The sequence below is a fragment of the Magnolia sinica genome, chromosome 5 (assembly GCF_029962835.1).
Source record: "Magnolia sinica isolate HGM2019 chromosome 5, MsV1, whole genome shotgun sequence".
In the NCBI taxonomy this organism is placed as follows: domain Eukaryota; kingdom Viridiplantae; phylum Streptophyta; class Magnoliopsida; order Magnoliales; family Magnoliaceae; genus Magnolia; species Magnolia sinica.
The window spans coordinates 97215994-97231024 of NC_080577.1; the positions used below are offsets into that span (position 1 = coordinate 97215994).

The 15031-nt window shown below is 40.8% G+C and overlaps 1 protein-coding gene across 2 annotated transcripts in view; it reads right to left on the minus strand.

The window, feature by feature from the left end:
• LOC131246366 (ATPase family AAA domain-containing protein At1g05910) overlaps positions 1-13460 on the minus strand; it is a 46388-nt gene extending 32928 nt beyond the window's left edge. Inside the window, exons 1-2 of one of the 2 annotated variants that reach the window (XM_058246420.1) lie at positions 13294-13460; positions 12741-12985 (exon numbers count right to left, since the gene is read on the minus strand). In XM_058246420.1, coding sequence (XP_058102403.1) covers positions 12741-12959 — 219 coding nt within the window. In that variant the 5' untranslated portion in view covers positions 12960-12985; positions 13294-13460. The remainder of the gene's footprint in view (positions 1-12740; positions 12986-13293) is intronic. The other variant, XM_058246421.1, reaches the window with a different exon arrangement.
• Positions 13461-15031: the final 1571 nt, after the last annotated feature.

Here is a 15031-nt window from a genome sequence, read left to right on the forward strand (position 1 = left end):
AGCTCCAATAATATCCTCGTCAAAAGGAATAATCTGAAGATCCGATTTACGACAGGAGTCCATATCACCTACCAATATCTGATTCTGCAACTGCATCAATTCCCCCATTATTTCCTCTTAATTAAAACTTTTTACTACCATAGAACCAAACACATCTTCCAGTCTGTTGCCAAAAGATACCCTCACTAACCTTGCTACTTCCATTGTAAATGATTTGATTCGCTTCATCCCTTGAACCATTGAAACTTTTGCTAACTTTTTGTTGAAACCTCCTTTTCATTGTTCACCTGACATTGAACCGCTAGCAGAGATATCTCCTTTGCTCCCACAATATCAGTCAAAACTTTTGGAACCATTGCTAACTGCATGTAATCAGCACTGACTTCTTCACAGCCTTGCCTAGACCTGCTAAGAGTCAGTGGAGATATAGCATCTCCACTTCTAGTGAAAGCTCCAACAATATCCTCGTCAAAAGGAATAATCTGAAGATCCAATTTAAGACAGGAGTCCATATCACCTACCAATCTCTGATTGAGCAACTGCATCAATTCCCCCACTATTTCCTCTTAATTAAAACTTTTTACTACCATAGAACCAAACACCAAAAACTGACTGTTACTCTCCTCGATCTCCAAAGTGCTTCACCCTGGAATACCTTGTCCCCCTGCGACTGCATAAGATTCTTCCAGATGCACACTATCAACACCATCCCTAACCCTAACAACATAAGAAACTTCAGGCCCAGCAAATGAACTAACCTCCCCTTTTTCTATCATCTCAGTTGTCCAATCAAATTCTCTCTGCACCAATTCCAGCTCCTCCTGCAGAACCTTCCCCCGTATGATAGGATCGCTGATGGACGACCCCCGCCCTGAGAAGTAGCTCTGATGGCCCTGCCTGCGAGCTTCTCTTAATGATACCTTTCTGACACTAAGGAAACCTCTGAAATCTTTGTTGCAGTTGCTTTTGTCTTCTCTTTAACCGTCTCCTTGACCATCGTATCTTGAATGATGGAGGGAGAAGAAACTGTAAGCAATCATTTTTTCTCTAATCTCGTCGGGAGGGAGACTTTGCTCCTGCCAAAAACACCCACTGCTTGACGATTGCTTTCTGTCGGGACCTCTGGGCGCACTGAAACAGGGATGGGATTTAAAAAACGAGGTTGGACACACGTGCGATGACTAAAAAGCCCAACCACCCGTGCGGCTGGTGGAACTAAGGGCTCACATGCCGAACTTTCCACACGAGTCCGATTCTCGAGAACTATACTCAAGCTCGCCAACTCGGGCCTCGAGTTTAAAAACCCCTCTTGCTTACCACGTGTTGACGGATGAAAGCGTATAGAAGCAGTAGCTACGTCATCCAAATTAAAGCATTCACCATGTGTCGAATTTCGAAAAGGAGAGACTGACACCCCCCCCCCCCCCCCCCCCATCATACGGGGGAAGCTCCTCCTGCAGAACCTTCCCCCGTATGATAGGATCGCTGATGGACGACCCCCGCCCTGAGAAGTAGCTCTGATGTCCCTACCTGCGAGCTTCTCTTAATGATACCTTTCTGACACTAAGGAAAACTCTGAAATCTTTGTTGCAGTTGCTTTTGTCTTCTCTTTAACCATCTCCTTGACCATCGTATCTTGAATGATGGTGGGAGAAGAAACTGTAAGCAATCATTTTTTTCTCTAATCTCGTCGGGAGGGAGACTTTGCTCCTGCCAAAAACACCCACTGCTTGACGATTGCTTTCTGTCGGGACCTCTGGGCGCACTGAAACAGGGATGGGATTTAAAAAACAAGGTTGGACACACGTGCGATGACTAAAAAGCCCAACCACCCGTGCGGCTGGTGGAACTAAGGGCTCACATGCCGAACTTTCCGCACGCGTCCGATTCTCGAGAACTATACTCAAGCTCGCCAACTCGGGCCTCGAGTTTAAAAACCCCTCTTGCTTACCACGTGTTGACAGATGAAAGGGTATAGAAGCAGTAGCTACGTCATCCAAATTAAAGCATTCACCGTGTGTCGAATTTCGAAAAGGAGAGACTGACCCCCCCCCCCCCTTCGCTGGCCAATGGTAACGTAGCACCTCTGTTCCGGGAATGGTAGACTGTAGGAGTATTGTCCTCTTACTCCTTTGAAATTTCTTTCTTCTACCATTAACGGGACAATGTTTGCATTAGCTACCTGCTTCTGAATCTGTTCCTCTTTTAGAGCAAAGTAACTGTAACCTTTGCTCCTATATCAACTCTTAAAGTGACCGAGATCAAAAACGAATCTAACTTTTTCTTTTGAATTCAGATTCAAGCGGAACGCAGCTCCTCACTTCTATCTGTTTGACTATCAATTTCACGATTTCACCCTCTGAACTCATGCGAACAAAAGCAAAGCCTCTGTTATTGTTTGAATTTCTATGCCGAGGTATGACAACTTCCATAATAATACATGCACAAGCGAAAGTCCTCTCGAAGTTGATCAGTTTCCACCCTTCCGGAAAACCTTCAACAAACATAGTTGGTTACTCTGACAATTTAGGTGAGTTCTTCCCCCATTCGGCCAAGACAGTAGCTTTTTCTTAACAATTGTTTCCCATTTCGATGATTTCCCCCCTTTTCCAACCCAGATGTATCATCTCTCTCGATAACCCCTTTTTCCTTTTTCACGCCAAGTTCTTTCCATCGCTTTCCGATATGCCAAGTAAAATGTCCCAAAAACCAAAAAAGAAAGCTTCAGAGACTAGATAACGACATGAGGATTAAAACAAGAATAGAACAAAATTCCCACCATGTCAAGATGCATGTTCAAACGCGGCAACCCGATCTTGCATTGTTAACCCCTAAGAAAGATGGATCTTAGGGGATGTATATGAACAATTATGCGATTAACCAGGTCATTATCAAATATCAAGTACCGGTTTCTAATTCTACGACTAGATAATATATTGGACGTATTGTATGGAATAAAGATCTTTTTGAAGATTGACCTAAGAAGTGGACAACATTATTCACGTCCGACATGAGTTTGAATGGAAGACTCTGTTTATAACGTAAATGGGTTGCACAAGTGGGCATGTGATGACATTTGACCTTCCAAATACACCAAGTTCTTTCATTAAGCTAATGACTAGGGCTTCATATGGCTTGGGTCAGGTCGAGTTGGGGGACAAACCGACCCAAAAGAAACTAAGAATCTAATCAGAATTTTGTACCCAAACCCAACCCATCAAAATTCAGGTCGGGTATGGGTCACGTCCAAGTCAAAATTAGCAGACCCATTAATTTAATGGGTTGTGTCCTGGTCTTCCTAAACCTAGAACCAGCCCGTTTATTACATGGGTCAAGTTCAAGTCAGGTCTAGTTTGGGTCTAGGTAGGGATAGAAATTACAAACCAATTTTCATACAAATAATGTTCCAAACAAACCATCCAATTAGTGGTGACTATCAATTTTTATGGTAAATAATAAAATGTTCGGATGTCCAAGTTCAATAAGTAACATCAAATGGTTAGGGTAGTTAAATTAGTGTAATTTTTTGGATATTCTCCATCAACAATGGGGCTCATGATTCACAACAGTCCAAACTATTACTAGTAGTGGATGGGTAACCACGATTTAGAAATAGGTGGCTAACTATTGCCATAGTCTAGCCCAAAAGAAGAAGGGGGAAAAAACACACGTACTTAGTTACTCCTTTTTTCTTGGGTCAAGGATGGATCGGGTTTGGTTTGGATCTCAGTCAGGTCCATTTAGTTATGACCCAAATCAGACCCATTTGAAACTAGGTCTAAGACGGTTCGAGTCACATTGATTTTTAGGACCCGGGCCCAACCCATTTAGTAATCCGGTCGTACTTTTGACTACAAAACCCACCCCATGGGTCTAAATTTTAGGTCCAAACCCACTAGCTGTTGAGTCGGGTCCAATGACCCACTAGGTCAACCCAACCCATGTACGCTAACACTAATGACAGGCATTTCATCCTTTCATGAAGAACTTCTTACGATGTTTATTAAATGACATTCTTGCTTTCAGTCCTTGATTATTTCTTGACCTTAATTATTTACAACAAGTATTTGATGTACCACAGAAGGTGTCACCATATATTAAGTTAAACATGTGCTCTTTCCTTGTCCTTGGTGTTTTGTTTTGGGTTAAATTGTTTCTACAGAAGGGATCAAGGTAGACTAGGAGAAAATTTGGGCCTGGTAGAGTGGCCCATGCCTCAAACCCTTTAGAAGGTCCATTCTTTTCATTGCTTGGTGACATTTCACTAGAGAACTATTCGAAATTTCAGAACTATTATACCGCCTGTTACCAATTGCATGCGCATAGGAAAGTTTGAATGGACCAAAATGTTGGGAAAAAGGGCTTCAATGCCATCAAGAACAAGATGATGGAGGTCAAGATCTTAAATATCCAAAGTTCAACACTCTTTATATGGAAAGCGGCACTTCAAATGTTGGTACGGTGCAATGCTAAGTTAGGAAGGAAGGTTTAAGCTGATTGCTTCCTTTAATTAGAAGTTTAATGAAGCATGTACCTACTCCATATATGATATTAAGTTCTACTGAGTGGTCTAGGCACTACAACATTGAAGGCAATACTTGATTCATTGCAAAGTTTTCTCTATTAGGATCATGAGTCATTGAGATATTTCAGCTCACAAAAGAAGACAAGTGCTCACTATGCAAAGAGGACATCATTTTTACAATAGCATAATTTCTTTTGCATTATAAAGCTGAAATATGGAACAAAGTAGCAGACACTTTGAGTATTAGGGTGGTGCTATTGGGGAGACTTACCATAGAGGTTGTTGGAATTGAAGCATTAAAAGAAAAATACATCGAGGACCCCACTTTCAGCAAGGTGCAGGACGAATGTGCATGACACGGGTTCCAGCTCTTACACTTCCAAAAACACTTTCTATATGGAAAGCAGTGCTTCAAAAGTTGGTATGGTGCAATGCCAAGTCAGGAAGGAAAGCTTAAGTCGAAAAGTTGGTTGCCTTGTTAACAAAAAGCTTAATGGTGTATATATAACTACTCCATGTATGATCTTGAGTTTTACTGAGTGTCCCAAGTGCGACAACATTGAAGGCATTACTCGATTCATTGGAAATTTTTATATACTCAAATCATGAGTCATTGAAATATTTCTACTCCGAAAAGAAGTTGAGTACTCACCATGCAAAGTCCACATCTTTTTTACAATAATATGCCTTCCTTTTGCGTTATAAAGCTAAAATTCAGAAGAAACAGCAAACACTTCAAGTATTAGGGTGTTGCTAGTGGAACACTTGCCATGGAGGTTGTTGGAATTGAGGCATTAAAAAATATTACATGGAGGACCCCACTTTCAGCAAGTTGCACAATAAATGTGTGGATTGTTGAACTCTAAAGTGTGAATTCATCTTACATGATGAATATTTATTCAAGGGGTCACACATGTGAATCCCCAAAGGATCATTGTGGGAAAAGATCACATCTAAGCTACACAAAGGGTTCAAAGGACACTTTAGAAGAGATAAAACATAACCCATTGGAAATGAAAAATACTACCAGTCCTAAATGTGTCATGACATTGAATGGCCCATTGCACAATGTCCTATATGCCGAGTCTCCAAAGGTCATGCAAAATAGAGACCTTTATATGCCTCTTCTCGTTCCAATTGCATCGTAAGTGGATTTTCAATGGACTTTATTCCGGGTCTTCTTAGGACTCAAAGAGGATTTTATTTGATCTTCTTCGTAGTGGATTGTTTCTCAAAACCCAATTCATACCGTGCAACAGGACGATGGATGCAACGCATATCAATGTCATCTTCTTCAAAGAAAACTGTGACACTTCACAAGGTGCTGAAGATTATAACTTTAAATTGGTTTATGGGACACTTCTATAAGGCTTCATGGAAATGTCTAAGAACTAAGATTTAATTCTCCCACACATCAGAAGGAGTCACCATCGGACCTTGTTAACCTTTTAATTGTTGTAGGCAACGTGTATCTAAGTGGGACTTGTTTTACCCCAAGCCACATTTGCATACAACAGCTTAGTAAATCATACCACAAGAAAATTACCATCCGAGATAAGAGAAGTCCACATCATGTAATTGATCTAGTCCTTCACCAGTACAAGATTAAGCGGCGATATTGATGCTTTCATCGAGCACAATCGAGACTTGCAAGCTCGAATAAAGGAAAAGGGAAAGTCTTTCAGAAATTCTATCACCATTTAGCTGGGTGGAAGCGTCGTTACCTTTCAATTGGTGGGAGACTCACACTTATTAAAGAAGCTTTGTCCAACCTCCCCACCTATTTCATGTCTCTTTTTCATTGCCCTGCTACAGTCCTCAAGTCCATCAACACACTCAGACGCAACTTCCTCTGGAGTGGTAAGGAAGACAGGAAGAAATTCAGTCTGATGGAATGGAGGAAAGTTTGTAAACATTTTAAAGATGGAGGAGCTGGTATCAAAGATCTTAGATTGATGAATCGGGCCCTTTTAGGTAAACGGATATGGAGACTTGGCTATGAAAATGATAGTCTGTGGAATATTATCATTAAAGGAAAATATGGGAGATCGAATGGAGGCTGGTGGACGAATGACTCTTCCCTATGTAGGGCTTCTGCGATATGGAAAGGAATCAACCGGATGAAAGAAGAGGTCACCCGTATGATTGGTTTTGAAGTGGGCAAGGGAGACTGCGTTCGGTTCTGGCAAGACACTTGGATAAGAGATGTGCCGCTGAAGGATAAATATCCTTCCATTTTCCGGGTGGCGAGCAAGAAAAACAACTTCATAGCTGATAACTATTCCCTTGTAGCTAACAAGGTTGTTTGGAATATCCCTTGCAAGAGGAACCTTGAGGATTGGGAATTCGATCACTTCATGGAATTGATGCAGTTCTTCCAAGACGCATCTCCTAATCAGGCCCGCAATGACAGCATCATTTGGATAGCAGATAAGTCATTTGTTTTCACGGTGAGGTCTTTTTTCAAGATTCTCTCAGCCAACAATCGTACAAACCCCTCTCGACACTCCCATTTTATCTGGAAATACGTTGTTCCCCCAAAGCTTCAAGTTTTCGGTTGGCTAGCTAGGAACAATAGAATCCTTACCCTGGATAACCTTAGGGAAAAAGGAATGATTCTCCCGAATATCTGTTTATGTTGTATGTCCTCTAAAGAGTCGGTAAACCACTTGCTGATTAACTGTTCCTTCGCCTTTTCAGTTTGGTCTATCATGCTTTCCTATTTCAAGATTAGTTGGTGTTTACCTAAGGATGTGGATACGCTTCTGAAAGCCTGGCATGGGGTCAGAATAGGCAAAATCAAATCTAGGATCTAGCGGATGGGAATTTTGGCGGTGTGGTGGGCGCTTTGGATTGAAATAAACAAGAGGTGTTTTCAGAATGTGGCGAAGCCCTCCCACTTAGTTTCCTGTTATGTTAAATGCCTCATTGCCGAATGGGCGTCCCATTGGGAAGGGATCAATGTTGATCTTTCTTTTCTTCTGTCTTAAGGGTCTGCCTCCTCGGTAGCTCCCTTCCTTTGTGTTTTTTTTTTCTCTATCTTTTAATACAAGTTATCTTTCAAAAATAAATAAATAAAGCAAAAGGGAGTGAAAAGAGCAACGCGAAGTATCGCAAAGTTCCAAAGAACACCATCGAGAGAAGATATATAACGAAGATGTCTTGGCTAGGGTTTATCTTCACAAAGAAAGGTTTCCAAAGGAAACTTATAACAAGCTTTAGCCTATGAAGATTATGCCATGCCAAGTCAAGAGAAAGGTGGCGTGTATGAGATCGAATTGCCAGATGACTTAGATATCGTGTGAATTTTCAACATGGCCGACTTGTTCAAGTACCATGGCAAGGTGCATGACATGCAAACCAAAGTTATTGCCGATATTGACCAACAATTGCCAAAGAAAAAAAAAAAGCAGAACAAGTATTGCGTATGAAGACTACAAATACCCAACAAGGTCGATACAAGTAAAACTTGGTGAAATGTAAGAACAAACCCCATTCTGAATGCACGTGGATCACAGGCAATGAATAGAAAAGGGGAGATAAACCTCTACTACTTCTATGGAGCACCTAACTTGCCCTTTGAGTCATTTCTTTCCAACACGGTGTAAATGATGTAGGCCCAAGGCTCACAATGAGGCCTAACTATGGGTTATTTGTTGCTTTTTAAAACTAAATTTTGGGGTCTACAATTGTTATTTTGGAGGATTCCAACTGAAGATTTTGCCAATTCTTTGAACATATTGGGGGTTGATTCTCTTGAATTGCATAAACAATTGTAGGCCATTACATTTTGACAAAATCTTTGTGGATTCACTTTTGTTATTTTAGGTAGAGTTGATCGATATACAATCAATCTAATGGCTGAAGAATCTTATTAAATATTTAATGAGGATTTTTAGGATGGCTCATTAGGGTCGGTTGTTCTAGAGGTAGAGGCATTACACTTTTTTCCAAAGTTCTATGAAGTTGCTATCGCTGTTATCATATGTGATCGCATATGCCATTTTGGAAGCATCTAGCACATACGCAGTTTTAAAACCATAGTGGCATATGCAATTTTTACGCCACAGCATATGCAATGATTATGTGATTGCATATACAATTATGCCATCACTCATGTGATGAAAAAAATGTACATTTTTTGGGGGGTTGTGCAATGGCATATGCGATTATGTGATCGCATATGTGCATAGGCCCCTTAGGTTGCACACAATCGCTCATGCTATTTGACATCAATGGTTGCTATTGTTATTAATATGTTGTTTATCTTCCCTCTACTCAAATACTCTTGTCCGGTGTGTCCTTTTTCCATTCTAATGATTTTGGATATTGAAATCTCATTGATTTGATAACTGGATTGCATCAGTTGTTATCCGTCAAAATATGGGTGTAGGGAGATTTTTGCTAGTTGGATGGGCATGTCCTTGATGGTGGACAAGAACCTTTTTTTTTTTTTAAGAGAACAAAAATCAACCCATAGAGCAGGAAAAGAATACAACCCACATGGTGCGAAACAACAACAAAAAGATCTCTAGACACTGGCTTTAACATATATAACCCAACTCGCTACAAACCCTTTAATCCGCCTAGTGAACGACCGTTTCTAGCCCCCTAAATACCCCCCCGGGAAAAAAAAAAAAAAAAACCATTAAAATAAATTGGCACTTAGCTTTCTCTAATTTGCCCACTCCTCCATGCTAGGCCCACATGAAATCTTCTACCAACTTTGGCATAACTCAATCCACATGAAGCAAACAAAGGAAATGAGCCCACACTTTAGAGGCAAAGGAACAATGGAAAAACAAATGATCAATCAACTCCATGTTATCCTCACACATCAGACACCTATTGGATAATATCAACACTCTCATTTGAAGATTTGTCCAAGGTGAGAATTCTCTTATGCCCCACAAGCCAAACAACATACTAAAACCCTCAGAGGAGCTCCTTAGAACCAAAAATGAAAAGGGAGAGAGCGAAGAGCAATTGTCCTCATCTAGACACTTCACAAAAGAACGCAACGAGAATTTTCTGAAAGGGTGACCCAACCAAATCAGAGAATGTGAGTCAGAAGGGGGAGGGGAAGCACTCGACAGATGGACCAACAAATCAGCAAATCACCTAACTCCTCGTCTGACATATGCCTCCTACACGGGGGATTCCAAACCACTATGCCACCAACCATAGAAAAACAGTTTACCGCATAAATGAATCGATCATGAGCTAGTCTCGCCACTCTAAGAAAAATGTCTTAAAGAGCACGATCTCCACAACATCTATCAACCCAGAAACGAATGCGATGACAATCACCCAAAGAAAGCACAATTCTTCGTCTAACAAGATGCTTTATCGTTACAATTTTTTTCTACACATGAGAAGCTCTATAAAGGAAACTTCTCTTCACAAACCAATCACCCTACTGAACCCCATATTTCCTCTCCATTATCTCCCCTCTTCTGACCCAAATCATCAAATCCATTTGCAAGATTCGCTCTCCATTATCTCCCCTCTTCTGACCCGAATCGTCGAATCCATTTGCAAGCCCCCACCCCCCACAATAAATAAATGACTAATCTGACAACCATTCACCGATGTCTTGAACTCACTGAAAAGCCATTTTCCTCCCCCTTTTGAAGCATTCTACTAAAAGCTTCCCCAATAACAACAAACAAATACGGGGATAAATGATCCCCCTACTTAAGTCCTCTAGATGCCTTGAAGAAGCCTTTCGGTGATCCATTAACCAAAACAAAAAATGATGCAAATTGAACGAAAGCTTTTAACCATCATCTCCACTTAGAGCCACAACCCAATCTCCTAAGCATATAGTCTAGGAAATCCAAATCAACGTGATCATAGACCTTTTCCACATCCAACTTACACACTATGCTGCTTTTCTTTTCCTTGAATCTTAAATCAATACATTCATGGGCTATGAGCGCACTGTCTAGAATGTCTTCCTGCTACATAAGCACCCCAAGAGTCTGGAATGACCTTAGCAAGAACACTTTTAAAATAACGTGCAAAAATCTTAGTCAAAAGTTTATTGAGACCACTTATAAGACTTATCAGCCTAAAATCTTTTAGCTGAGTTGCTCCTTCAACTTTTGGAATGAGAGCAATAAACGTAGCCCGGAGCTCTCTAGATGGGGGATTGTGATGAAAGAATTCCACTAAGAAATCCATAACATCCTTTTTTATAATATGCCAAAACTTTTGATAAAATAACATATGGAAATCATCGGGGCCCAACGCTTTATCTCCCCACATAGAACCTAGGGCCGCATAAACCTCTTCCTCTAAGAAAGGTGCTTCTAAGAGAAAACATCAATGCTTGGTAGCTGCAAGAAATCAATATTTTCCAATCTCGACCACTTCCAGTTCTCCCATGAGAGAAAGCCAGAATAAAACTAAACAATAGTGTCACAAATCCGACTCTTGTCTGAAATTCTCGACCCATTAACTATTAAAAAAGAAATTTTGTTAGCCTGAGCCCAGGCATTGGCAATACTATAATAATAATAATAATAATAATAATAGGTGTTTTTATCCCCCTCTTTTAACCACAAGGCCCTCAATCTTTGTCACCACTTGACTTCCTCTTCATTGGAGCACTATGTATATTTCAAAGACAATTCTTCTCTTTTACTTCTGCCTTCTAATGAGAGACCACTGCTTTCCTCTAGAAGATCAAGTTCCATGATCTCTTCATCCATAGAATCAAATTCCACCTCCCTAGCACCCAAAACCTCTTTCTTCCATGAGTTCATTTTATCTTTAAGTCGTTTAAGTTTTCTACTCAAATGGAAGCCAATGAACCCATCCACAAAAAATGAAGACCACCACTCCGTAATTAGATCTTCAAACTTGTCAAGTGTAGCCACGCAACTTCAAACCTGAAAGGTCTGAGGCCTCAGTTGTCTTAAAGAACTTTGAGAACAATTGGGCAATGATCCGATGCAATCCTTGGCAGACCACGCTGACTAGCTAAAGGAAGTCGATCCACCTAGTCTGAAGAAATTAGGAATATGTCCAACCTAGACATTATTGCTTCTGATTGCCCATTAGACCATGTATATTTGGCTCCCCCAAGGGGCAATAAATTAGCTCGTGCCGAGCCACCCAATCCAAAAATAAAGTCACTTTGCCACCCCTAGACTTCTCAAAAGAAAATCTAACCACATTAAAATCTCCCCCAATGCACCACGGTTCTGCCCACCTTTGACGAACATTATCAAGTTCTACCCAAAACTGAGCCCAGACACTATAAGAGCACAGACCATAAAGTGTTGAAAAAATCCACTAGAAACCATTTGACACATCCCTCAACAAAACAGATAAGGAAAAGGAACCAGCAAACAAATCCACCTTCTTCCATTTGTCGGTGGATGGTGATTGTTGTAAATAAATCTTTTGAGCGTCCTCGATTATGCTCCCCTTCAATAACCTATAAGACTAAGGATGTGCTACCCTTCTATGTATATCAGATAACATCAGATTCCTAGAGAGAATAGTTATAGTGCTGGTTCACTTGCAAAGGAATGAGTCCATGGATCTTCTCCTTGTATGGAGGATTCATATCCGTTGCCTTGATGGATATATGTTTCAATTTGCCATGTGGGCTCTTTTAATAAAATCTTTTATTATAGATCAAAATAAAATGAGTTTGCATATGTTCCATGTCTTGAGTTTGTACGGGTGTGGGCCATTTTTCAATGATATGAACCATCAATACGCTGCCCTCACATTGGAAGGCTGGCCCACACACCAAAATCACCATTTTCAAATATCCTAGCTGTTTAATTGTGTGTCATTTATGTATTTCTTTCTCTTATTGATTTTTCACCGTTTTCTAAACCACCTATTTGTCAAGAAGTTATTCAATGATTAGGATTTTTCCATCCAGGTGAATTTTGGTGCACAAACCATCCACAGTGCAGCCCAGCCTATAAACGGTTAGGACAATTGAACCATCGCACCCAATTCCAAAAACTGAAAGCCCAAAAGAGATACATGGATATCTGAAACATGGGTCCTGCTTCTGTTTCATTAAAAAAAAAAGGTCCAAAAACAATGTCTACAAAGCATTATCAAATGCAGTGAATTCAAAAACTAAACAGAATATCTTCATAAACAAATGCATTCAATCATCATCATCATCATCCATCATAGCCATGAAATATACATAAACAAGGCAAAATGCAGAAGCACATACATCCGAACCAGGTGTCCGCACAGGCCGGTGGCGCCCAGGCCGCAACATCTTGGCGATCTGGGAAGCCGCAGTCCGCCTCTTGGTCTTGTTCTTCTTCCGAATTGTCGGATTGTAATACAGGTACGGCCGTCCGAATACGGACGGCCGCCGCCGCAGCCTATCACTCGTCCGCACAGGCCTGTTCCCAGGCCCGTCCCCTCCTGATCGTTTTGAATCCATAGTAATAATTACAAAAGAAGCCCCACCTTTTCCATCAAAATCATCACATCCAGAACAACAGAAATCAATACAAATCCAATAAAACGCAATCCTTGCAGCTTTGACATCAAAAAATCAATAGAAATCCAACAAAAACGGAATCTCTGCATTTTTCAAATAAAAGTTGCGGGAAATGGCGAGAGATCGCTTTTCAGATAGAACGATTCAAGAAACACAGATTTTTTTCTTAAATTTTTGAGGTTTCTTGGAAGTCTCATTAGCTTATTCTAGGGCTTTTGATGATTGGACAGATTGCGATTCCAGACACACACACACACAGAGGAAGGGAGCTAACCTTAGAAAGACATTTGAGACGTAGAATCTTCTGTCTTGAAAGCTATGAGAGAGAAAGAAGGAAGAAAGGAAGGAAGGAGAGAGAGAGAGAGAGAGAGAGAGAGAGAGAGAGAGAGAGATTCTTCCTTGCGTGAGTGTGGGGAGCTGAGAAGAAAAAGAGGAACGAAAACAAAGAGGAAGAGGGCGTGACCCAGGGATTCTTTTGTTTGCGACGAAATGCGAGAGCGATTCGCGAGATGAGAGATTGGGATGGTGAATCTCACCACACGTGCTAACATAGCACACAAGTAATAGATCTGGTCCATGTAGGATTCAATTTGATCATTTCTTGTTCTTGTGATGGTCATTTATCAATAGGAGGGTCTCACTTAAAGGTTGTTTATACACTATCGTTGGAGATTTCTTTTCTCATGTCCAATTTTCTCGTTTGATTGTGGCCCATATGAGAATCAGATCAATCTGATTTAGTGAAAAACAAAATTTCACCGTCGGATTCATCTAGTTATTGTAACGGATCTTGTAGAGGTCAGATACATTGACAGATATTTTTCAATTCACTTCTTCAATCTCTCTGCGCGCGAATCCGTTTACCGCTCCTATTGTCTGGGGGTTGAGAGCAGAGAACTCAGAGCAGAGGGTTGAGACTCGATAAACGAGAGTTCTGACTCGAGGGACGCGAATTTCCTATGATCCCAGCTGAAGGGTGCTCGTATAACCCAAAGCTCTGCGGGGCCCACCAAAATGTCCTTGTGACATCTACACCGTCCATCTGTTTCTCCAGCTCGTGGTAGGATGTGTGCCCGAAAAATGAGATGATCCAAAACTTAAGTTGGCCACACCACATAAAACAGTTAGGAGAAACGCAGACCGTTGAATCATTCCTGGGCCCACTGTGAATTGTATACGCTATCCAATCGGCAGAAGGTCATTCCCACAATGATGGATGGAAAACACGAATATCTTACTGATAGAAAACTTCCTTCAAGTGTTCAATCCTTCTATATTCTCAGGGTGTGGCCCACCTGAGTTTTAATCTACCTATTTTTTAGCTCTTGTCCGAACACAAAGGATGGCGCGGATTGGGTACTACCCCACCGGTACCTAGCCAAAGAAGGACGATCCTGGCGTGGTTTCATGAGGCTCACCATAATTTATATGTTTTATCCACTCCGTTCATTCATTTTCATAAATCATTTTAAAGAATGAGTAAAAAAAATTATAGAACAGACTTAAAACTTGAGTGCACCACACTACATGAAACAATGGGAATTGAACGCCTATAGCCGAAATCTTCTGGGGAGTTACATAACTTTTAGATCAGCCTGATAATTATGTTTCCTTTCATCTAGATCTTGGTAGCCTTATAAACAGATTGGATGGTGAGTAAGCCCCACTGTGAGCCTCGCGAAGTTTTAAACAATAGTACAACCCCTTGCTTCACGTGGTGTACTTCACTTTAGCAATCCATCTTACTTTTTCTTAACTTACTCCCCTAAGAGGATGTATCAAAATCGATAAACTGCGTAGATAAAACACATACACTATAGTGGGCCTCACATAAGCTCCAGATAGGACCGATGAGGTGGTGCAACTAATCTACAAGTTTATATAAAACGGAAGTGAATGAGGTGAAACTCCAATCATAGGAAATGCAGTAGTAATTGTCTATTAATAGGCATGGAAGTTTTGGAGCAAGCTTATATTTGATTTTTCCCTTCATTTAGGCTGTGTGACCTTAT